Source organism: Achroia grisella, unplaced genomic scaffold, assembly GCF_030625045.1.
Source record: "Achroia grisella isolate CSIRO2021 unplaced genomic scaffold, CSIRO_AGI_Agris_v1 utg906, whole genome shotgun sequence".
Classification (NCBI taxonomy): Eukaryota; Metazoa; Arthropoda; class Insecta; order Lepidoptera; family Pyralidae; genus Achroia; species Achroia grisella.
In genome coordinates this window covers 2079125-2105144 of record NW_026713064.1, presented here as the reverse complement: position 1 = coordinate 2105144, position 26020 = coordinate 2079125, and the positions used below count along the sequence as shown (strand labels likewise).

Sequence of the window (26020 nt, the reverse complement as noted above, 5' to 3'; positions counted from 1 at the left end):
TGTTTGTTGTATTTTTTTTACTGTAAACAGAATAGTGTCGCACAAGCACTATTGTTGCCTGCTAACTACCACCTATGTCACAGCGTTAGGTGGGCTGGAAAAGATATCTTGCTTGAAAAGATATAAACCCACCCTGTGCTCACATTTTTGAATGTAACAAGTACTATAAACTATATTACATAAAATAATTTAAGATAATCAAAGGTGATTGTTTTATTAGATTATTATAATATGTAGCATGAAAATAATATTCGTAATCGATATTTTATGTAGAAAGTCACATCCCTACATAATGCTTCGTTTGACTTAAAATACTGATTTGACTTAAATGACGGCCTCTGACGTCATTCTAACCTCCCGTGTCTATACAAACGTTTACATACGAAATGCTAATATTGATTGGGTATATTGAGTTCGAGTATCATGATGTCTGCTGTATCGGATGATGATGTAGGGGAAAACAAGTTTTCACTGTTTTCAAATATAGGTATTTATTTTCAAATTTGAAAATACACTTTTAAATTTTATTTGAAAAGTATAAATATAAATAAAATGTAAGTATAGGATGTATTTGTTACAAATAAATTGTTATTATGATAGGATGACGTAAGTTGTATAAAAAGTACAGTCCAAGAAATTTTGCCCTTGCCTCTTCACCTCAAAAGCCTATAAAAAAGAATTTTAATACTTTAAAATAGAAGTAATTTGATTCTTTTATGAAATTTCTAAATACTCTTAGTTAGTTCAGAGTACTCTAAAATAAAAAGAAAAAGAGTGCGCAATTGTTATCACTTTAATAATTACAATTTCATTTTTGAGGAAAAAAAAGTAGGTTTATATTTCTTTTTTTATACTACGATGTTAGCAAAAAAGCATACGGCTCATCTGTTACCGTAGCCTATGGATGCCTGAGACACCTAATATATTTGTAGCATGTATTTCCACAAAGTATCTGAAATAACAATAATAAAAGAAAGATAAAGTTTTACAGGAAAATGTTGATTTTACTATATAACATTTTAAAATTGTCATCTGTAATGGACGGATCTCATAAATATGCCCGCTTAATGCACTTACGTATAATTAAATATGAAGAGTTGTTGAACATTACAACTGTTACAACAAGGTGGTCAAGAGTTACAGAGGTCAAAGATCGCCATAAGACACCGCATCACGCTTTCGTGTTCTAATTGTTGTCGAATAATAGAATCATGGTAATGGATCTTTGATTGCCATTTGATTAACAAGAATGATAAATCAAACTCTTCGCCGTCTTTTGAGGCTGTTATTTTGCTATTTATCTATAAGAGTCGTTTTTGCTAGCTTTTCGATTGGAGACTCGTAATTGAAGGAGTTTCTTGTTCGGCGCGTTCATTGATTAATGACATTTTCTTATGAGATGCGTTAGGATTCGATATTCGAGTCATGGTGCAAAAGTAGCTCGTTGATTGGTGCGATGCGGTATTTTTTTAACTAAATATTAAAGAGAAAATATTTTATATTTTGTCTGAATCCCAAAAAGGTTTCACTCATAGAAAGCTACATTATCAGCCAGTGCCATAGGTTGTTTTCTTACTGGATACGATCATAACTATAATAACCGCATCGAGTAAAATTCAGCACGGCTAGCGAGTAATAAATAATAATAAGGATGTCATTAATATTGAGGTAACATCTCGATGCTTGCGGTTTGGTTCGGTAGAATTTGATGTATTAAGATGCAGTGCGGTATTCATTAATGTTTTTTATTATTAAAATTACGCACCGTACCCGCCGCATTAGACTTCATGAATCGATATGGTACCTTAACATATATTGACAAACTAATGCAGCATTTTACAAAATTTAACTGCTTGCATTAAAATCTTTAGCTGAAGCGACATCAAGTAACATCATGAGGAAAAAATCTAATATATTCCTCTTTTATATCAAACCTATCAGCTTTTATCAGCTGCTGTCGTCAATTCAGTTTAAAACCAACTACTTAGTTGCAGAATACAAGATATGCAGATGACTTTGATCAAAGTCTATCCCAGTAATATAACTGTCATCCTAGGACATTACAACAATAGTAACGTGAAACTAAAATATATATTTTTACTAAATCCAAAAGGCCGTGTAAATAGCTTTACAAAAATATCTGAAAGTTAGTAAAGCTATAATAACTTTCACATTTATAATGTTATAAGGTAGTGAGACGTATCGAGTCAGTGTTGCCAGTCATTAAATACGGTTATATCGTTAAAAATGTGATCGATTGAAGATAGCGTATCGCGTGCCAGCTGCGTCCACCTGACTCCACGATTGTACCGTGACAGGCAATTGCTACAATTTGCGAGTGTCGTCCGCGTACATGCCACATGCCATTCAATGTGCCGCCAATGTCTATCTTTTTGTAGGACGGTCCGTTTTAGACATTAAGTGTGGACGCTATGTGGGATTAAAGTTCCGACGCGTTCTATATTTATGTTTTTGTAATATCGTCAGTAAATTAAGATCTAATTCGTGTAAGGTTTTTCTCTCTATTATCTTAACAAGTATAGAAACTAATATTTTAATTTTAATTTTTATATATACCTAAATTATTTGCAAAATTTCCTACGTAGTTAAGTCATTAACAGAATATAAGTATTTTTGTTTTCATTACTTATGTTCTTAATTTTGACCTATTAATTTTCTGGTCGTTATTTGGCGTCAATATTATATAATTGGCAATTCATGCCTTTTCTTTACTCTTATTTTGCTTTTTGTATCTCTAATAGAATAGAGGTAAAACGTCACTATATTATTGGAAATCTTAATCAACAGAAGTACGAATTTATTCCCACACGATGTCAGTATTGTACCTATCCAGATAGCTATCTATTTTTGTTGTCAATTATTGATCAGATACTGTAATTCCAAACATTTGAAATGTAATATTATATTACAGCGCGCTCATCAAATCTACACAATTAAATGAATAGAAAAAAGATATTATAAATGTTTTTTGACTTCTTATTAATTTAAAATTGTAACTGTAAAGAAGAAAGTGACAATAAGTACGAAATCATCGAACGAGCCCATTAAGATGTGTGCTATATAGCATACAATGGATTTATACCTCAGACGGGCAGACGGTGATCCTCTATTATGCTGCAATGTGAGGTTTGCCTACTTTAATTGAGGTGTCAGCCAACCACAGACAAGAAAGTATCAATTATTTTATTGTTATCCTTATGGACTTGAGTATAAAGATCAAAATGTATGTGTAATGTTTTCTGCTGCATAATTTTTTAGAATACCTTTTTTGTTGTTACTGTCTGATAGTCATCTTAACAATATTTGACAATAATTGTTTGCCGGCTTTGGATAGACAAAAGTTAAAAAGATAGAATGTCTGCTTCAATATAATGATTGTGTTGGTGAATTTTTCAAAGGTCGAGTTCAAGAATATCGATTGCGATAATTGATGACAACAAATGTACATGTCTATTATATTATATGTCTAGAACGTTAGGATTTTAGATTTGTTCTACACTGAATCGTATTGTTGTGCGAACAATGTTTATTTGACTAATATTGCGTATGCTTCATACACATGTTTAAATGAATTAATACAGTAGTTTTAGAAGTTCTAAACCTCATAAGAAAAATATTTTCAGATGAGTTTACAAATCATAAATTTGTAGTTTCAATAGTTTTTAATAATTTCGTAACTGGAACTAACCAGTTTTATAGCTGCCATATTTACTAGCGATTTTCTTTTTACGTCTATTTTAAAATGTAAATAACGTAGGCAGTTATCTTAAAATTTGCTTTTCTGTAAATCTTTTACGAGTCATTCTCTATCAGTAGAAATGCAAAATTATATAAATTCAAACGCACTGTTTGTTTTTGAATAGAACGTTTCAATATATTCTCTACTTTGAAATGCATCTATAAAATTTATATATTCATTTACACGGTGGGTTGTCATTCATCAAGGTTATTGTTCTCGTTACTTAGTAAACCTGAGAATTTGTACATATCCATTTGTTTTTCAGAATTTGTGACAATATCATATATATAACACATAAAAAATGAAACCGATAAAGTATGCAAAACTATTGGAAAGACAAATAATGTAGTAACTATCAAATTTTTCCTGTGTATGATACTTTATATAGGTATGAGATAAGGAATCCATAAATTACATCACATGTTAAGGGAAGGGTTCGATAAAGTTTTATATAATATAACAAGAGATTGTAGGAGTCAGAAACATCGCGTAGAAATCACAAAATCACTTAGAAAAGTCTTAGATTTTGATAAGATATAAAAGTTTGTTATGTATTATATATAATATTTAGATGCTAGATAGATATTAGTGATTAGAATAATATTAGGTTTTAAAAGTATTTATGACTTTTTTGGACTCTAAAAATATAGTTTTAAAATAAAAAAACCCTAGTTTAGTTAGTGCATAAATTTGTAAGAAAGTAATGTAGAAACAAAATTTGAATAAAAGACAATTCTAACTTCCGTTCCTTGCTGCGTTCAGTTGAATTACACGTATCTATATTACCCAGCGAACTGAGAACATATCAATATATCTACTCCAAGTGTGATTACAGTCATGAATATATATAGGGAAACTCCTCTCTTTGAAGTCGTCTATAAAAGAAAACTTTAGCTTGCACTAGGCGGCTACAAATGCTTCATTTCAGTTGAACGTAAAGCTCAAAGCTGGATTCCAACATTTCAAACATAGCGTAATGAATGTACTATTGTTTGTTTGTACATTTACACCACTAGATGTTTACGAGTACCGTTGGAAAATACACGCTCATTGAATAACAGCTTTTCATACAATTCCATGATACATGTACCTTAAGTTAAGCCGTGGCAATAAAAAGAGTCCTAACCACGATCAGACAATGCTTAATTAATAATTTTACGAGTAAGTGTATGTACATAAATATTAGTTTGTTTTATAGAAATGGACAATAGCCATCTGAAACGTATAGCTCATACAATAGAATGGTTTTAGTCATATCTTAGCATGAGGGGAGGATGGAAAGGATTCGATAGAACTCGAGGATTCGCTCGCTAAAAGCAAAATCCATCTTAAAGACTATTTAAATAAATGAGAATTCTAGGCGTACATTTAGGAATATAATTATATCGTAATATGTACACAAAACAATACACAGTTGTTTGAGTGAGTACAACGAAAAAAATTATTTTATTTCTGTATCATTTTAGAATGCATACATTTGAACTGTATACATAATACATATCAACTATATTTTTTTTTTGGGTGATAATGGAATGGTGGGTGCACCATTCCATTATCACCAAAAAAAAAAAATATAACTGCGCCTGCGCTAACGGTTTACGCTGGCGGGGCACAAGTAGAAGATGATAAGATGAACATGAGGTCAGGTTAGTTAGCCCATCGTGACAAGCTCACCAGGAATTTGTCACGATGGTTTCCAGGAGGAACCGCGTGGAGGTCAACCTGACATGGTACATTGCTAGCAATGGGGTTATCAATCCACATTACTAACAATCCCCTTTCCCCCAAAATATCAACTATATTCACTTCTGTGCTATAATTATTAGACAAAAAATACACAGAGTATAATTATTAGACAAATAATTCTCGACTTAATATAGGCAGGGCTATAAAGGAGATTCTTTTTCATAATTCGAAGTGGAACTAGCTGACGGTGGTCCAGATGAAAAATAGTAATCCTGACTCGCAATGCCTATAGTACCCTCAATGGCTATTCTTGAGGACTAAGTTGTAGTGCTATGAATGGTAATCCTATAACTTCACTAGTGTATTTTACCCTTCAAATCGAAACCGAGTTTAAAGCAAGCATTCGGCGGCTATAGAGAGGACAGAAATGCGAAACGAATAAAGCCTCACACTAATACCTATATATATACAAAAGTAAATGAGTTTGTACAAGGAGTTCGTATCTATGTATATAAGAATATAGATCTCGCTGTTATCTGTGACTGTGTCTACTTTTTTTATGGTAAAAGTGTAAGTCCTCTTGGTATAATCAATTTTCATGCAAACTTTATTATCTATTCAGCTTTTCAATTTTGAAAAGTTTAAAACAAATCGACAGACATTCTATAATATTACTATAGTAAATGCAATCTTTAGCCTTTAGTACGAATAAAATCTTGTAATGCATAGGCCTTTAATACAACTGCAATATACATCGAATCGATAATGCAGGCTCGTAATTTCTAATTGAGGTGTTAACAAAACAAGACCATCCGTCGCTAGCCCACGGACTGAACCACTCCATCAATCAGGTGTAAATGGACCCCAGATACCCTAATGATGTTACAACGCATTTACATTTTGATTACCGCAAACACGTATTCGTTAAGAGTAAATAGTTGCAACACTAATTAATGATTATTATAACGCTCTTATATGTATTGATATTTTAACTGATTTAAAAAATAACTATGTTTAATTTCTGTTTTCTTTTCGTCGGTGTCTATTATATATATTATTAAACTTCAATGCACGCAATACAAAATGTAGTACAGTACATTTGGCGGAGACTACACCATGCCGTATTTTCTACCAGTCGATCATAACTGATGGCGAGAATAATTGTTGGTGGGGTAAATATTATTAATGATGAACAAAATGTATATTGTCAATTATACATAAATTTTTATTATTATGTTTCAAATTCGCCGATATATCGCTGAGAATATTTGAATTCAAAGTAGCAGGGATGTCTTCTCTGCTACTTTTCTCTAATTAAATTTGTGAAATTAATGTAAACAACAAGATTAAAACGAAGATAAGCCTATGTTTTGAAATGATCTCAGTATTTTCTATATAGGTATAATGTTATCTGTGGTAATATTAAAATGTATTTACAATATAGTTATCTTAAGTCATTTATTTTTCATCTATGCGAACATTATATAGTTGAAGAGTATGTATTAAAAATTGTTATAGTATTAGATACTCAATTTATCGAACTATATAATGTATTACAACACAGTTATCGACTATCATCAATGATATGCACAGATGCACGTACGTGTAATAAATTTACCCCTAGTACTTCCCTTTAAGCGTAGAGTTAGTAATTAAAAGCTCTAATGACTAAATCTAAATTTACCTACTGGTTTGTAGACGGTATCTGATACAATAATTTGCATTAACTTTATTACTGGAGTCACTGGAGTTATTTATTAGTTAGTATGCCGCCGCGTCTTGATTGATTTGAAAAATACACATAAAATTACACTAAAAAGTTCATCTATACTAATATTATATAAATACTAATATATAAAAGAGGAAGGCTTTATGCTATAGAACATAACATAATAACAAATAGTTGTGGAGCATTAATGAAAATTGTTTTCTGAAATTGTATCTCTTATGAAAGGCAGACAAATTAAGCGAATCAGCTTGTTATTAATATGTCTAATTTCGAACACCTGATAATTTAAGACTATATGTTAAACCACTACACCACGAAACGTTACGACTACACGCCATAATGATGTACTGATAACAAAATTAAGATATACCGAACCAAAACTAAAGTTAGAATTAACTACACTATTGATACCTATTCAATATCTACTTATTATTCTTCTATCATTACAGTTCTTAATCTTAAGTAGATGTATGTATCTTATGTAAAAGATGCTTTCTGCACGTTTCAAGTCAAAAACTATATGATTGTATACCTATCTTCTCTACATATAAAAAAGCATTTGACTATACAAATTTCTTGTGTCTTTAACAATATTTATAGTCAGAACAGGTAGCTGTAATATTAATATATTTAAAAAATCATTATGAAATTCGGCGTATACTTTGGATGACGTAGAACATATGCTACTTTTTATCTCTGTTAATCTTAGTAAAGCAGACGAAATAATTGTGTATATAATCGAAAACGAAATAAATGCAAAATAGATCCTATTTTTATAATTTCTGTATTGATATAATAAAATTAGATATTTAATTAAAAATATTGAAGGAATCATTGTTCAGGTACCCAAGTGAAAATAATTTACTAGTGTAACAAAACTGTCAATCACTCAATGATCCAATGACTTTTTGCGAAATTTCTATTTAACAAAATATCAAAATCCGTTATATTTTTCGCATCTATAATGGACATGTTTTTTGAATACAGTTATAATTATCACTTATATTTCTATGTATATTTTATATCTGTCTATACACTTGCTCTGTAAGGTTGATTAGTTAGGCTTTAGTAGTTAGATGACTATTCAAAATACTGACTCTGCAAATCATGATAACTATATAAAAATTATATACAAGTAATATTTTCATAACATTACAAATGATAGCCAATGAATTAATTCCTGAGACATATTTTTAGCTGTCTATTTAGTGCGATCTCGGATTAAATAGAAATTCTAATTAGTTCTTCTACTTGTATCTAAACGGTGGCCAAGGCCTATCTATTATTATTTTTTCAACATTGATATATACTTATACTGCATTGTTAATAAACTAGATATTATTTAGTTAGCCCGCAAAACATAAAACAGGTCTAAAAACAGCCAATCATTATTGCGAATAATTATCTACCATTTATCGCAATTACCATATGCTAATATTTAAACAATTAATTCATTTTGTACATAAACACGGATAATTTAGCACTTTAAATTAATAAACATAAATTATAAAGCAGATCTTGCGGATCAAAAAATCTACTAATAGACGTTAGAAGTCAAATACTCATTAAATAAATGACCAAGCCCATATTTTATAGGTACAATGGAGGCCTAAAGAATCAATGGGTTATTAATTTTGAATTAATAGGGACTTAACGCTATTCTACTTTGATGTCTAAAGAATTTGAATGTCATAAATCACACTTAAAATGGACACGTTTTATACATCTCATTTCATTATGAGCCATTATGGTGAATGTATGAGTCACTTAACTTTGCTTTTTCTCCCTTTATTAAGTTCTATAAGAAAAATACTTTACAAAATTGACTAGTTTTATTAATCTATGTGACGTTTATAATACCATAATTCTTTTATTTTAGGCTTAAAAACGAATTTTACACTAAATAGTTGCCTAGCTTATGGCCGTAAAAGTATTAATGATGTCACGTATATTTTCTCGACCTTAAAAAACATTAGTATGTCCTTTTTGTGAAACTCTAAGAGCAAAAAAATGGTGCAGTCTCTAGAGAAAATCTCAACAGATAGTTTATTCGATAATCTGAATGTTCGCAGGAGAAAATTCCTCTGAAACCGCACTGTACGTGACCATTTAGGTTCTAGAGTGTGAGCATGAACTCCCTGTCGATAGCACATTATCTAATATATAATACATTTTAGAGTCAAACATTTTGACAATGTTAATTTTACCTTCAAAATGATAACTTAATTCCCTAATTAAAAAGCAATGATTACGAACCGGCATCGTTAGTAGGTACATCCATATTATTATAAAAATTATCTCCTACCATATCTTTATTTATTATAATTGCGACCAAACTATTATCGTGCATGATGTGTACTTATAACACATTACTTTAGCGGTCTAGTATATAGCGGTCAAATCATTTACTAAACACCTTTTTTGATTTTGAATTTTGACACTAATTCGACGGGCTTTTTTGTTATTTGAGATTGTTGCACAGTCATATAAATATTTTATTACAATCTTTAATCTATCTTTTCAACAGTACAGTGGTGGTTATTGAAAATGTTTTTATCATACTTTACATTATTATTCCTCATTAGTCTAACTACTTTGTGATCGGGTATATACGCTTACAATTTTTTGGGTCTTATGTGGGATTTCCTTATCGAAAAATGTATGTGCTGCAAAAAATGTGTATTAACTTTCATTTGATTGCTAGAATTAATTTATAAATTAATTAATATTTTCATTCGACTATTATTTTGTTCTTCTCATTTTTATTTAGGTAATTTAATTATGTCCATTGCTGTTGCCTCCGTGTATGCACCCATATTTTTGGAAATTTCGGCAAAATTAGTTAGATTTTCGTAGAACAAGATATGTATGTTTCCAACGTCTTAATATATCATCATAATTATATGTATATGTTATACAAGTATAATATTGTGTCTAAAAGAAAAAACGACCTATCAATACTACTCGGAGCTAACACAATATTCATTGCAAGAAGAATAATTACAATCCGTAAAGTTTTGGTGAAAACATCACGAGGTACCTAATACTTAATATCTAAAAATTTTATCAAAATATCTATAAATTAATTCATAGACATTAAAATGTAATGATTGTAGGAATTGCAAAAAGTTTATTACAATTATATTGTGTAGAATTCTTTGAGTAAGAACCTATTTACAGTATGGACAATTAAAATAGGTATTCTGTTGTTTACCACCTAACACGGTAGCTGAATTATCACTCATAAATCGTGATCATGTTGATTGAGTCTATTTTTACTACATGCCAATTTTATTTGCAATTAATTATTAATTACATAGTTTCATGGAATCTATATCTACAGAATAGCTTCTGTTCTTTAGCATCTATTATTTGTTTTTTAAATAAAAAATATAATTAAAATTAAAATAAACAGGTTGCGTTCCAATGACCGTATCTGTTTATTGTAAAATTTATTATTTTTAAAGAAATTCCTGTAGTAAGTATGGACTGATGAAGAAAATTACTTTCTTCATGTTACTTTTGTATCATAATTGATAATAATAATTATCCACAAATAACCTGGGATCCCTTTAACATATCCTGACAATGGGACCACCTCGGAGGTGAACCCTTTTAAACAAACGAAAATTATCGATGCCCAATTGTCAAGGATATTAATAAAAGTACACATATAGAAAAACAGTCTTTTTTTAACTCGGTTGAAAATAGCACCGCTAAAATAAATTTAAAATATAAATCGGCTGTTTCCAGTCCCACGTTGGAACTATTCTTAGGTATATAAGTTTCGTCCTCTCGTCACGTCGCGCGGCTCTCGAACGTGGTGCGTGTGCAATCTAAACGATTATACCTACATCCAGTGCCGGGAATCGAACCGATATCTATGCACGTACATACGGCCGTTATTTATCTACTAATACAACGCACCTGAATCCTAAAGCGTAACGAATCTAAAGGTCCGTACGATTTGTAACTGTATTAAATTTGAAATTGCTGCAATCAACTTAGCCTGATAGATATTTAAATTAAAATACTATGAAATAGGAATAAATACTAAATGTATACTAAAGTAAAATTGAGTAACTTCTTAAAAACTATTTTCTTTATAAAAAAAATCCATTAAATTTTTTAAGAACAAGAAGATACATATAGTCGCGTTAGAACTGCATAATGCATATCATAGGTAAATAGGAGTAAAATTATAAATATACTATAATTGCACATAAAGATCATTTGTATTGTATTTTAAATACTTCAACAGTTAAATCTTTATTGAAAATATTAGTTCCCAAATATTAAATACTACGAAACACTAAATACATGTTTCTTGTAAGCACTAACATGTTTTACTGCATTAGATATAAATCCGAACATCCAACCGGCTCAGTTAACCAGTAGCGAACGATAATGTACTCAAGTTTACACTAAGTAACCACCGTTACCGCAGTCAGATAATGTAAGTAAATCGCGTGAAAACAGCATCTATCTTCACGGCATGTCTTTATTGGATAGGCAGAGGTGAAAATACGGTTTTTAAGTTTAGAGTTCTATCAGTACATCGATGATTTTGTTAAAGATTGACTAAGACTTTGCATGTAGATATTAAATATTATATTATATGTTTAATCTTTTGCATAAATAAACATAAATAATTCGCATAAATAAAAGCTATTATATAAACAACAAGCACCTAATTAATAAATTATCAATTAACAATATGCTGGAAATTATAGTTGTAGAAAAACATCAAAATAATTACTTAGCTAACGACTCACCTAAAATATGTGACCAATAATTAATAATTATATATTTTAAATAAAACATAAATCTATTATGTATTTTTTATCCATTACAAAAAAAAACTTTCCTCTTTACAATATTAGTTTATATAGAAACATTGTTACTTACAACCACAAGTTGATAACAAAAAAACAATAAGTTAGAATATGAACTGTCTAGAAAACGTCAAACCGGTGTTTTCGGACTGCGTTCCGAAAACCGTGGCACAATATACAACAAAAGTGGTCAGGTCAACAGGGCACGGTCGTAACCACAGACATAATGCCTAACGATGGTCATTGTCCACCATATTTTTGACTAAAACATGCCGAACAACTGCCAAAACTCATAGGAACGTTTCGTGACAAGTAGTTAACAAAAAATAAATAAAAAAATGACCGTTCCCAATTTCTAAATGTGAATTTTGTGACATGTACAGTCTGTCGAATTACCTGAATCTTGTTGTGCTTATTTGTAACTCTTTACTATTGTAATCGTAAATATAAAATATGACCAACAAACGGTATTGTCGTAAAAGCACTCATTCTAAGGTCTATATATATCTTTGACATATACACCTTTGACAATACAATTAGAAGTTATGACACATTTATCAAACTAATCAACAGCTGGGGCCTATAAACAATGAAGATATATAATATCTATAAAATAATAAGTAGAAGAACGTACCTAATAGCTACGTAAATATACATCTACGGATTAAGACCGTATGAGAATAAAAATATTCATATTAGAGTACAGACCCTGAAATACGAACATTGTTCGTCTTAGACCCCTATAGATAAGTTTTAACACCTGATAATCTAATTGGGAACTAAAACATAAAGAGTTTTAGCATGGTATAGCATATGTATCTATGGCATAGTTTTAAGTTTATGGCATCAACATCAACTTATTTTGAGAAATTTGTATATGTATTGTAGCTACTTAAAGTAAATGAAAAAAGATAAAACCGTAATAAATAATATTCAGTATAAACCCTTACCGTTGAACGTCTTAATCAGAAATTAAATTGTAGACTTTTCCTCATTGACAAAAAATACGATTTCGTTCCATTTTTATTAACATGAATAAAATACTTAAACCCAATATACAGTATTTTATATATATTAAGTTGCTATAAAACTTTATTTTGCTTTTATTATTTGTCATAAATAAAGTGGCTTGGTTAATTGGATAAGGATGGAATAATTTTATGAATGGGATTCGATTTATTTCAGTATCGAACTTTTATCGTCTACGTAAGATTTCCGTACTAATTGTAGACGTTCAAAGTACTCACTATCTCGTATACAAATATCGTACTGGACGATGTTTGTATACGTATTTTAAAATATATCTTATTATATTTTAAAATGCGCAAAATAAGTTCCTTAACTTATTTTGTTAGTTATATTTCGTATTTTAAAATATATCTTATTTTAAAATACAAAAATATACGATAATTACTATGTACAAATGCGCACAAACATGTTAGTTATTAGGAATAGTAACGCATAGGAGACACCACATAAGGGTCTTAATGTATTTTGTGATAGTGGTAGCACCACAGATGCAACAAAATACATATATCTGTAAGTGATAGTTACCATTTCTAAGGTGGCCCATTAGTTTATTTGCTATTATTAACTTATGTAATTAACAATTTTGTAATGTATAGAACTGTTTAAACTGTTTTATTTTATTATAGTAAAAGTTAGAAACAAAAATCTACATAAACTCGTGTTTCTATACTCCATTTAAGAAAAAGTTATAAACTGAACAGTAAAGTTAGGCATTTGTTATTTCATTTATTATCACAAATAACATTTACATCCACTTAATGTTTAATTAGTACTTGTATAATATGTATATCTAGACATTATCCGCTACTGATTCTGTGATAAGATATATGCGATAATATATTTTATAGCCTTTATTTGTTCATTGGAAGGCTGGAGCGAAATCCATAAACTTTTCGATACCAATGTTTGGTAATCATTATAAAGATTTTTAAACTGTACCATTTATTTACTTTAACTTGATAAGAAAACAAATTTTGTATAATATAAAGTCTAAATGTTTAATATAACGATTCGTACCCGTAAATAAAATGTTCCAACACCTGCAACATGTCTGTTATAATTCGCGGACATCAATAAAATTTTGAACATTTTAAAATAATAACAAATATTTGGATAATGTTACAACTAACAATCTAAAGTAGTTTATTATTAAAGGAATGATACTGATAATGTAAAAGCATCGATTGAAGAGTGAAGAGTATTGATGAATGAGATATATCACATATTGGAATGGCAAAGCGTGAGGAGTATCACAGATATCACATTATCATCTGATGTCTTTAGTATTGTTCATATATTTATACAGGTGGACTGTGGCCACTTCTCGTCAGGTGAATTCGGCACTATATGACTCAATCAGTTTGTCATTTCTACCTTCTATTACAATTTTTTTTAATGTTATTTTAATGGTAATTAATATGATACATTACCAATAAACAAATATATTGGTAATTACCAAGTCCGCTGATATATTTAACTATGACTGAACTGTGACTGTTACACAAATTAAAATGTCTTTATGTACTTTATTCTAAACTACACTTACGTTATTTTACTTCTATATTCCTCAATTCTCTATCCAATCAAGGGAAACTTATGAGATAAGTGGTTTCCCACCAATGTCAAAGATATAATGGTACATGTAAATTTGAATGCAGAGAACAACCGGCAGTCCAATAAATAATAATATAATTACTGTATCAATGTTGTACTGTACTCGTATATATTATATTCTGTACGTTTGTGACGTGTCTGTGCGAAGTCTCGCCACTACCATGGGAACCTACCGTCTGGGTTGAACACAATGTCCTAGAGCTAAGCATCACTGAATGTATGAAATATGTAATGAGAATGATTTTACGAAAATAAAATAAATACAACTTCACAAAAGTAATACTAAAATGAGTAAATAGAGTTTGTTAAATAACAACGTTGTGGTGAAATTCATTTCGCAAAGTTAGTATTTTAATTCCTTGAAACAGGGTACGCACCTACTGCCATCTCTTGGTACAATGTAGATTTCAAAATTTATTGATGTTTCCACAGCCGAAGGGTTAGTTTGAAATGTATGTGAACACGATTCTTTTGATGTCCACCAAATTCAAAATCATTTAGGGTTTATATTGCTATCTTATCTGCTATGAACTATTTCAAGATAATAATAAAATATAAAATGACCAGTTGAATTTCTTGCCATTTCTTCTCAACGGAAATAGCTAGCCGAACGAAGGTAGAGATAGTGAAAAAGTATGACGTATTACAAGAATGAAAGATTTTGAGTTTATGACTTCATGTACCTAATTTAGTATCTTTTTACTAGGTTCTATACCTAACTTGATATATATGTTTAAACTTTTACATATATTGAAATATAGTACTCGAGCCATTGTATATAATTATATCTACTATTTTTTTAATGATTTTATTTTAATTTATAGCAGTTAAGCTAAGAAGTAGGAGATCTAATATCAACTAATTTTAAATATATTAGGTACGTGTAAATGATGTGGACATTGTCTCCTGGAGTATCCGTGCTACGTATCCATCTACATAGTTTATTACACACACATGACGAGAGTCAATCAACGAGCGACAATTGACGTGCCGTTCATACATCACGATCGGTGAGACTGCTTTCACACGGTGCATTATACAATTAAATAAATACACAATATCGAGATTTGTTTTTTATAAAGCATATATTTTTAGTAACACAAAATAAATCTCTATTTCTTTTATCTATGTTAAAAATAAATCGAATCATGCATGAGGCGTCAATGAAAAAACTTACTGAAGAAGGTTTATTTATAATGTTGTCGGGCTCTTTTATGTATGTTTCTTTGTATGTAAGATGAATATGCCATTTGAATGGCTACCTAGACATTACTAATTGAAAAATATCGAATGAAAATCTTTCTTACATTGAGTTATATTTTACTGAAAATTAATAATATTTTTTTTCTAATACATATAAATTTTAGACGGACAAGTAAAATGTCAATAAAGAACGAATAAGAACAATTTTCTTACTTAAAGTACAGATAACATAATATTACATACTTGAAGTGTCGATCCTTTTTATATCAAAATTACAAACAAATGTACAGGTTGATTGTTCAGGAATAAATAATAATTTAAATACTTTTTAACAAACTCATTTAAAATACTCTTTATTTTTATTCTCATTATATAAGTAGGTAACTAAGGTACCTAAGTTACGGTTGTCAATGCCATTAACATTACGAATAGTAATAGCGTTAAAATTTAATTACAACTAATACATCATTAACAATCAATAACACGGGAAGCATCTCAAATTAGACGTCTGAAATGATAGATTGTGATCGACCCGGCGGACCATTGCGTTAGGACTGTAAATTGACGTATTTCCCCCTACTTAAGTGATTGATTAGTAATGAATACTTTTATAATTTTGCTGTAATTAGTCTTAAAATATGATAAAGATTGTATTATATTTTTTTGTATCGGCACAATGTAGCTACTTGAACAAATAACATAAAAGAGGTTTTAATTTTAACTTTATTATTGTGTATATTTGACACGATAAGGTGTTAAATTCGGTATGATGATGTTTATTCTGCAATCAATAGAGTTTGCTTTGAATGTTGGTAACATTGTACCATGTTAGTTTTCAGTTGATTGAAGTTCAGTTTTATTCATGACAATTTTAAGTTTTTTATAATATTTTTCTATTCATTCTTCAGTGAACTTTATAGAAATAAGTAAATTTTATATTTTTCCTGATATAAAAAACGGCGTAGTCTTTTAAGTGTTTTCTATAAACAATAAAAACGACATTTTATTTGAAAAGAACATAGTAAAGTCTGCATATAATACGACCAATTACAGATTATATCTTAAAATATTTCACTCTATCACTCCTTGTATTTTGGTTTATCGTTTCAAATTTTGTATGCAACATTATACTGTCAATAAAAATGATGGGGCTATCACGTTTCATTGGAATCTTGAAGTAGCCGTGAAATGGACAAGTGTCAGATAACAGTGTAATGTAATTACATACAAACACACTCGTTGACACTTTCGAAATGATTAGGTTTAAAAATTTTGATACGAATTAATTATATTTCCCTCGTAATTTATAGGTACTTATTACATCGTAAAAAAATAAGATGAAACTTTTGTTAATTTTGGTTATATTTATATAGTAATCCTGACTTTTATGTAAATCGTTCATCAAACATTCCACTTTTCTAACATCTGAATGCATAAAATACTAACATCTTCAAAATACGTGATATAATTCCATAATCAATTCTAGTATCTACCTCAAATGAAAGGAGCATATAAAATCTAGTTTTTGAATAATTTAGCCAGTCATGTTTGCTTTTAGTTTTGGTGGAAATATATTGAACAATAGTTAGTAGTACCTCTTGAGTGAAGATGTTTGACCACTCCCGCTTATAATGGTCGATGCTAACCAAGTGGTAGCCAATGTTTTTCGTCAAAAACGTAAGTCGGATATACCGTTCAAGTGTAATGGTGCGTAGCAGTACATAGTGCAAACATAGGATTTTTCCATGTGGTCAAATTGTAGATTATAAGGTTATTTGATATCAAATATTAATAACTCATTGAAATTTATTCCACAAAAAGATTATTTCATTCGAGATTAAACTAGTGTCAAGTATTAAAAGTACAGAATAACAAAATATTAGGTACATACAAAATAAAGGCGATTTCAGAAGTTTTCTTCTTTTGAAGATTACTGAGGATTTTTAATGATGTCGAATTTCATTCTAATAGCTATCGGATCATTTTAAATTCAATCCTATTATTTCTATAAATGTGTCATACAAGACAATTACATGGAACTTTCAATTTAAATTGACATCTTGTAAGGTAAAAATAAACATACGAGTATTATTCCAAAGTAAGCCATTTTATACTTCAGTAAACCTAGAGTATTTTCGAAGGTACTTGGATAAGAGGGATTATCGTATTTGCAACCAATATATTTGCATTGCCACAAACCGACCGACAGACCTGTCTCAAGACGTCAAGAGTGGATACTTACAGCTTTAAGGATATCATTAGTTACGGTTAAGGAAACTTTGAAAATTTTACGAGGATATTTGTAAATACTTATACATTTATAAAATAGATTTTACGTTTTTTAATAGCATAGCGTAGCCTTGGTAATATAGGGGTTTAGCACTACCGATTATAATGGGTTGGATTCTCGCAAGATACAAATTGTTGTATTATTTGGTCCGGGTGGTTTCTATGTAGGTATATTATGTACATATTAACAGTTATTCAATATATATACTAGCTCTGCTTGCTTTGGGACTAGATGGCGCAGTGTGGATTCTCCTGGATCATTATTATAACTTGAAAACTATAACAGGTAGGTACTTACAGGGAATTAATTCCGAATAGGCACTAATTGTTGTACCTAAATGACTCTGTCGTTACTTATTTAAGAGCTTCGAATGTATGACAATGAATAAACATGATATGACTGACCTAGGATAAACGCCACCGATAGACTGTTTCTGACAAAAGTCAAATAAAAAAATTATATAAAATATTAACAAAACTAAGGTACACAGATATAGGGAAAGTATGAGAGAAGTATTACCATTTATGTTAAATTCAAAACTCAAATATGTTATTATTTAGTAGTGCTTAATATGACTCTCTGTACAGATATAATGTTACTATAATCATGACCGAGAGAAGGTATCCAACACTCGCCGAGGAAACACCTTGTTAACCTATGCTACCTCACAATGAAATACCCCAGATTACTACTGACAGCAAAATACAATATAATTAATAAGATAGCGGTCCAGTGAAGATAATCGTATCTAATGCATCCGGTCTACTCAACCATACAACCAATAACGTACCACGAGATAATATATAATAAGGTCGGCCTTTGTCCATCAGATGCCTAATCAGAGATAAATTAAATCATCACTGGGTGGTCATTACAACTCGGTAATAAATTATACGTCCTATTAACTTTCATATATGATCTCTACTAGTAGTATTACGCAGCTACTGAAATAAGTGCTGTAATGATTCCAACATTGTATACAGTTGCTTACACCTTATTAGGTGTAATATATACTCTTTTAACGTCATACTGAGCTGGTACATATGTAATGTATATTATAGTAAGGCCTTAGTGATTGAGAAGACGTTAACGCAAGTCTTCGACTTTGGCATGCAAATATACATATGTGTGTATACATACAACGATCATAATGTGTTGAGGTGACAAGAGTTAGTTTTATTGACGAACATACAAGATTTTTAGAAGCTACAGCATGAAGTTTTCAAGAAGAGTACTTAAACCTATCTTAAGAGTCAGTAACGCGCACGTCACACCTCCGATATTTTACGCATTCACAGGCTACGGTAACCGTTTACATTCTATATGTTTTTTTTATAATCGATGATAATGTAATGGTGCATTTATCTGAGCTAACGGTTTACGCTTTCGAGGCACTAGTGGAGGATGCTATACAGAGTATTGGTTGCGTTTTTAATTATTAATTAATTAATATTAATCCCCATCACCTTAAGTTTGGTGTTCTAGGAGGGGCTAGAGCGAACACAGTCTCGATTACCTTCTATATTGATGTCATTGTCATGTCACTGTACAAATAACATATACTACGGTCCAATTAAGTAGGTAAGTCAAAATAAATTAGAAGGATTATATTTAATAACATTTTTGATAGTCGTAATTGCTAATGTTGCAAGTTAAATAAGTGGAAATGTTTATTATATTCTTGAGTTCCTTTTGTTTCAATGTCGTTTCCTTTACACTTTTTAAATTTTGTATATATATGTACATATGTAGCACTAAAACAAAACTCATAAAATATGACACTGAGTAGTTAATTATTATTTAAAATATCCCGTCTAATTTACAAACATTTAATGGCGCGTTAAATTAGATTTATGAGCAATTTAACAAATAAGAAAATACTCACGTGTGAAAACTTTCGGACTCGTAAGTTTGATGACAAAATTTTCACACGTATGGTAGAGATATAGGTACGTAGAGCATGGAAAAAATAAATAATATATATGACTGCGTAGGCATTTTTAAATTTAAGACAAATATTACGCGTCACGTTTGTTAGCATTAATAAATTTAGATGTCATGATTAGGTCGTTTATTTTGAAAGTACCTATCTTATATACATCGCCCTAATATACTGTATTATACCGTAATAAAATTATGGAAAATTCATTTCCAGGTACGACTTTATTATGGTACAATTATATCGATTTTTATAAAATATTTTAGTATATGACTTTGTTATGTTGTGGTTATATGCTATCGATTTCACATCAAATTACATAACACTAGTAATACATATTGAATTCACACAAGTTATATGAATATGATTCGCATTCACAAGAGTAAAGTAGAAAATATTTAATGATGAAACGCTGTATTGCATATTGCATTACGTAACAATATAAATATAATAAAAAAAGTTACAACCAAAGTACGTATCTAATAGTAAAAAAAAATGTACGTACATTTTTATTGCCTGTGCATAAGCATGTAATTGTTAGAACTCCTAATTTGAATCTAACTCCTGATTATATGCACTTATCAATGCTAATAATATTAAATAGATACCTCGAGCAATGTTTACATTGATAATAATTCCACTAAAATACAGCAATCAAATAACTGTACTTACATACAGATATAATTATTATATTACATACAAAAACGGAGCTTACTACGCACCCTATAATATAAAAAATATGTTAAGCTCCAAGTAGAAATGTATATTGTTAAAACTCAAAGTATTCGAACTACATAATAAAATTGCTGTGAAGCTCAATTTATTGACCTGGAGGCTATCGCGTATACCATAGTTGGAATCTTAAGAATAGTAGTCATTCATCTTCATAAGTATTATGAAGAACTCGACATTAGAACTAAATAATATCGAATAATTAACTAGTTTGACCGGTGGCAGTCCCCGGCGCCTAAGGCCTCGATTTTGTAATGAGTTTCATTATGTTTTCCGTAAATTGTAGCTTTTATCAATAACAGTGTGATATTCTATATTTTTCGATTATCTTTATTGAAAATGAAATGATTCTATTATGTGAAATACGTTAATAACTACAAATTGTTTTTAAGTATTGTTCTTGCTTTAAGTATTTCACATTTTTTAAGTATTTGTAAGTACCTACGGAATACATCGATTAGATCAAATCCTGCTTTTCACGAAATTTCATGAAATTGAATCAAATTATCAAGAATCAAATTTGAATACGTTCTATCAGATAAACTATAAAAACATCAATAGTCATTATCGCAAATCTTCTTTGAAGTAATATAGTTTTTTAAATATTACGCTTAGCTTACTCTTAGCTACTAAATATTACGCTTACGGGCATAGCGCCTATACGACTAACACTGTTAAATAAACAAATTTTCAATGGGATAGATCGTCACTGTGTATTCTTGCGAAATAATCTACAAATATTTTCACCGCCATTCTATATCTGCAACCGATTTAATTCAGATAATTTTACGTTACGTGTGGTTCAGTGTGTCTGAATAGATACATTATGAAAATAGCGATATATCTGACATCCATTCGCCTACGTATATAAAATTGATATAAGATTTTTATTTCATTTTAATTGACATTATACTACCATTTAATTTCAATTACAGTTGTATTCTGCCGGATCACTAGGCACTTCGCGGTACTTTCATGGTAGTCGTAAAAAATAGAAGAGTCGTAAGAAGTCGTAAAATTATTTGATTTGTAAATTAAGTTAACGGTGACAGAAACACAATTAAATAGGTATAAGTACTTTTTTTTATAGAAAGAATGCCAAATTATTACTAGAATGCATGTGGTTAATTATTTTATACCTACTTATAGAAAATATTAAATTGTGTTTATTAGTAGCACATATTGTTACGGGAATATATGCATTCCCGTAACCGTCAATATATTAATATCTTAACGCATGAGTACCTAGCTTCTTCAGTTTCTTATTCATTATAATAATATATAATAAATGTCTAAAATAATAAGTGGTAAACAACTTTGTAAAGTAGGCAGTAGGAACAGTGTAATGTATATAATTTTGCCGACATAACTGAGAGTTCCGTTGGTATAGCAGTGTTAAAGTCTACCATGATCATTATTTCTTATATCGACGCGATCGTAAAACATAAAACATTTTAAGAATTCTTAATATCAATCAAGCATTAAACTGATATGTGATCATTATCTGTACATGCCTACTACATGGAGTACAGCCGTCTATTGGTAACGGTTTGTCATGAGCACAACACAATTATCGTATCTACCTACCATTTATGAAACAATTTTATTGAAATAAAGCAATCACAGTGGATGATAATCAGTTTTGATTTTTTTGTTTTTAGATTACTGACTGAAATGCAATACTTTTAAGTAGTTTTTTTAAGTTTCTGTAAGTACTTATCTTGATTGTTAGTAATGAAAACTGGTATGAGAGTAGCCAAAATGTTTAACCTATCATGTCGACCACCACGTAGTATCCCTTGAAGAGATCGATTGACAGTTGCAAGCAAGATGCATTGGTGGTTGCAGGTGGATGCAACATATTACGCACTAAAAACATATGTATGTCTATCTATATCTCAATAATAATTAATATCGTTTCTACGTAATAAGAAGTTACGACCAAAATCTATTTATAGGTATTCCTATACAGTATAAAATACCGGAAAATATATATTAACCGCTTTAAAGCGAACCTTCTTGTATCTGTAAATCATAAACAATACACTATTTTCTATTATACCAACAATTTCCTTGTTATTAATTCTATACCTCTGCCATTCGCAGTGGTTCCATTGTAGGCTTACACCGAAACGCCATTCGCCCTCAAATTGCACATTTCGCGCCACAAATCGCCTCTCTTCTTCAGAAAATCCCGTAAGACGCGCCAATGACATGTCATAAAACTTAAATGAAACCTGTGTGGCCTTTGTTCTTTACGCCAAAATATCTAGTTTTCCCACTAACAATAGCCCATTCCACTACAGCGGTGTCTAAGAATGATAAATATCGACAGTTTATGTAATGTGTCTACTTTTCATGTCACTTAAATAATCGCCTATTACTATATATATTGAATATAATAAATAATGTATCTCCTAAAGATATTGGTACCTATATTGCAAAATCAGTAATAATGTTACTTGCACAAAATTGATTGACAAAGCGTAAATCATGACAGTAGGTACCTTGGATATCTGAAAGTCCCGACCCACCACTGCGCCAGTTTGTTAGTGTCATTACACCGTAAAATATTGTCACTTCAATAATATTTTAAACCGTTCTTGGTTTAAGAGTGTGATGTTTGCACGAGACAGTTAAATAAACACCTACCAAAAGCTGTGCGGGCGCGGAAACATGGAATTACGAAAAGTCAATAAATGTGACGCGTGCCAACGCTCGACTCTTCAATGAGAAATGTATAACACGCAAGTATACCTAAAGTTCGTAATCATCGCGTGAGCTAGCACTATGTGTGCTGCCAAGTATATTTTCTCAAAGGTTATAAAGTAACCAACGCTATAGAGGAAATCATGTGAACCGAGTGAAATCCAACATCGAACAATGCTCATGAATTTTTGCAACGAAGTGCATGCTTTCACTATGCGCTGTTACATTTCATCATTCGCCTTACGATTTATTTCGAGATATGTACTATTTTCACTCAAAATTACTTTCATTCAAATGTCATACAAATGTAATTTTAATATCACCTATTAGGTAACAATTGGACGATTAGATGCGCCGGTAACGTCTCGGGCAATATGAACAGTGCCGTACTTTTTTAGTATTCGAAACGCAGTATTACCCACGTTAGTTATACCTAAGTTTTTGCTTCTCATAGATTTTAACTATTAAATTGGAGAATTTCTTATCGATGCGACACTTACTTCCTCCTTTCGATTCAATTATTTATCGTATAAATTGAAGTATAAATAAATACTTTAGAAATCACATTAATTATGATATACAATGTTATATTTATTGTTATGATTTATATAATTTTTAAACATATCTGAATGTTTAAAAATTATCGGATCATGTATAAGGAACATCTATTACAATACTTAAAAAGTATTACCTTCTTTTGACAGTCAGTTAGTCAAAAGTCAGTTAAATATTCATCAGAGGTACACTGTAAAAAGTCGTCTGCATGGTTTCACCTATTTTAGCTGCCAAGCAGCTTGTTTTGTAAGCTGTTTCGGTAGTATAGGCATAACATCTCTCAGGCATGAGTAGTTTCACAGGTGTCACATGATAACGTGATGTCCGTAGTGCTGTACATATATAGAGGCGACGGTTAACGCTTACCATCAGGTGGGTCGTCAGCTTGCTTGTCATTCCAATTACATCTTACTAATAGTACAAACGAAAGTTTGTGAGTTTGTTACTTTTTCACGCAAAAACTACTCAACGAATTTTTATGAAACTTTACAGTCATATTCTTATATTTAAATAGATATTATGTAAATTGAGTGAAATATAACGATAAATGTCAAGTAAGTGTGATGCAGAAATAGTTGCTCGAGTAAGCTAGTAAAATATATATATATGTTAATCTTATCTTTCAGGTCGTGAGAGCGATGCAGTTGCGAGACGAATGGCTGGGTGCTGGCGGCGCGGGGTGACATGGCCGTAACGCTGCTCCTCCTGCTGAGCATCGCCTCAGCGGGTGCGCACTACGGCGAAGTCTCGCGCCGCGACACCGGCGATGTCTTCACTCTCATTGGTTAGTTGCTCAGGTACGGGTGGCGGATTCATGGGTTCTAATTATTTTCATCAACTGGTAATCCTTACAAACATTAAATAGCAATTCTGAATGTTGAGTATGTGTAACTCTGGGCGCACACGGACCGTGATGCGTAAGAGAAGGGATATTTCATGTAGACGCTGCGGAGTTAGGACCTGGAGCTTAAACGAACTGATATTATGGAGACAACAACTAATATACTAGGAGTTATAGGAAAACTTAAATAAATGAACATTACAAAGGGATCAATAAATTATATACGTAATGTAATTTATTCACACCCTGATCAATATAAACTTAAATTTACTAACTGTTTAAATTAAGTGTGTTAATGGACCTAACTTACTTCATTTTAACGTTATCCTCTTCTACTGGTACTCCGCCTGCGTAAACCGCTAGCGCAGCCAGGAGCACCATTTCATAATCATCCATAAAAAAATGTATCTTCGAATGATTCCAGTGTATAGTAGGTCTAACATATTCTTCAAACTTATAGTTTCAATAATACTAAATTAAGTTTTAATCTTTCAGATGAAGAGTGTGGCATGGGGCATTGTGGGGAGCACGGCGCGAGGGCCAGCGCAGAAGTGGACGCAAGCTTCAGGGTTAGTGCTGGCGATCGATGCATATGCACGTGCCCCCATCGAGCACCGCTCTTTAGAGAAGACCGAGAGCTGTGTGTTGACGATCTGCCCGGTTAGTAATAAGTTTAAAAAAATAATAATAATAAATTAAAATTTGCCACGTGGACGGAAGAAGGTAGGGCGTTGGATTGATTCTGTTCGAAAGACCGTGAAACGAAATATGCAGTCGGCGGTCCACTTAGCACAAGATAGAAATGCCTGTAGAGATTTGTTTGGAAAACGCATTCCTGATGGTGACGACCCTGTCTTGAGAAATTGACAAAGAAGCAATTAGAGAATCTATTGTTAGCCATAAATGTATGGCTAACAATACATCAAGTCAAGTCGACCTCCACGTAATCTTTGAAAACCATTCTGGTTAATTCCTGATGAATTTTTCAACGTCGCCTAACTGACCTGACTTCATCTTTATGCTAATATTATTATCATATACTGTAGCCTGTATCGTTAGTGCATATGACGGTACGGCCACCAGTCGAGGATGATATGA

The 26020-nt window shown here is 30.9% G+C and overlaps 1 protein-coding gene across 4 annotated transcripts in view; it reads left to right on the top strand.

The window, feature by feature from the left end:
- LOC131853764 (uncharacterized) overlaps positions 1 to 26020 on the top strand; it is a 54709-nt gene that overhangs the window by 21423 nt on the left and 7266 nt on the right. For 3 of the 4 annotated variants that reach the window (XM_059204795.1, XM_059204796.1, XM_059204798.1), the window contains exons 3-4: positions 24708 to 24865; positions 25418 to 25582. In XM_059204795.1, coding sequence (XP_059060778.1) covers positions 24766 to 24865; positions 25418 to 25582 — 265 coding nt within the window. In that variant the 5' untranslated portion in view covers positions 24708 to 24765. Of the gene's footprint in view, positions 1 to 24707; positions 24879 to 25417; positions 25583 to 26020 lie in introns of those variants that run through there. The other variant, XM_059204797.1, reaches the window with a different exon arrangement.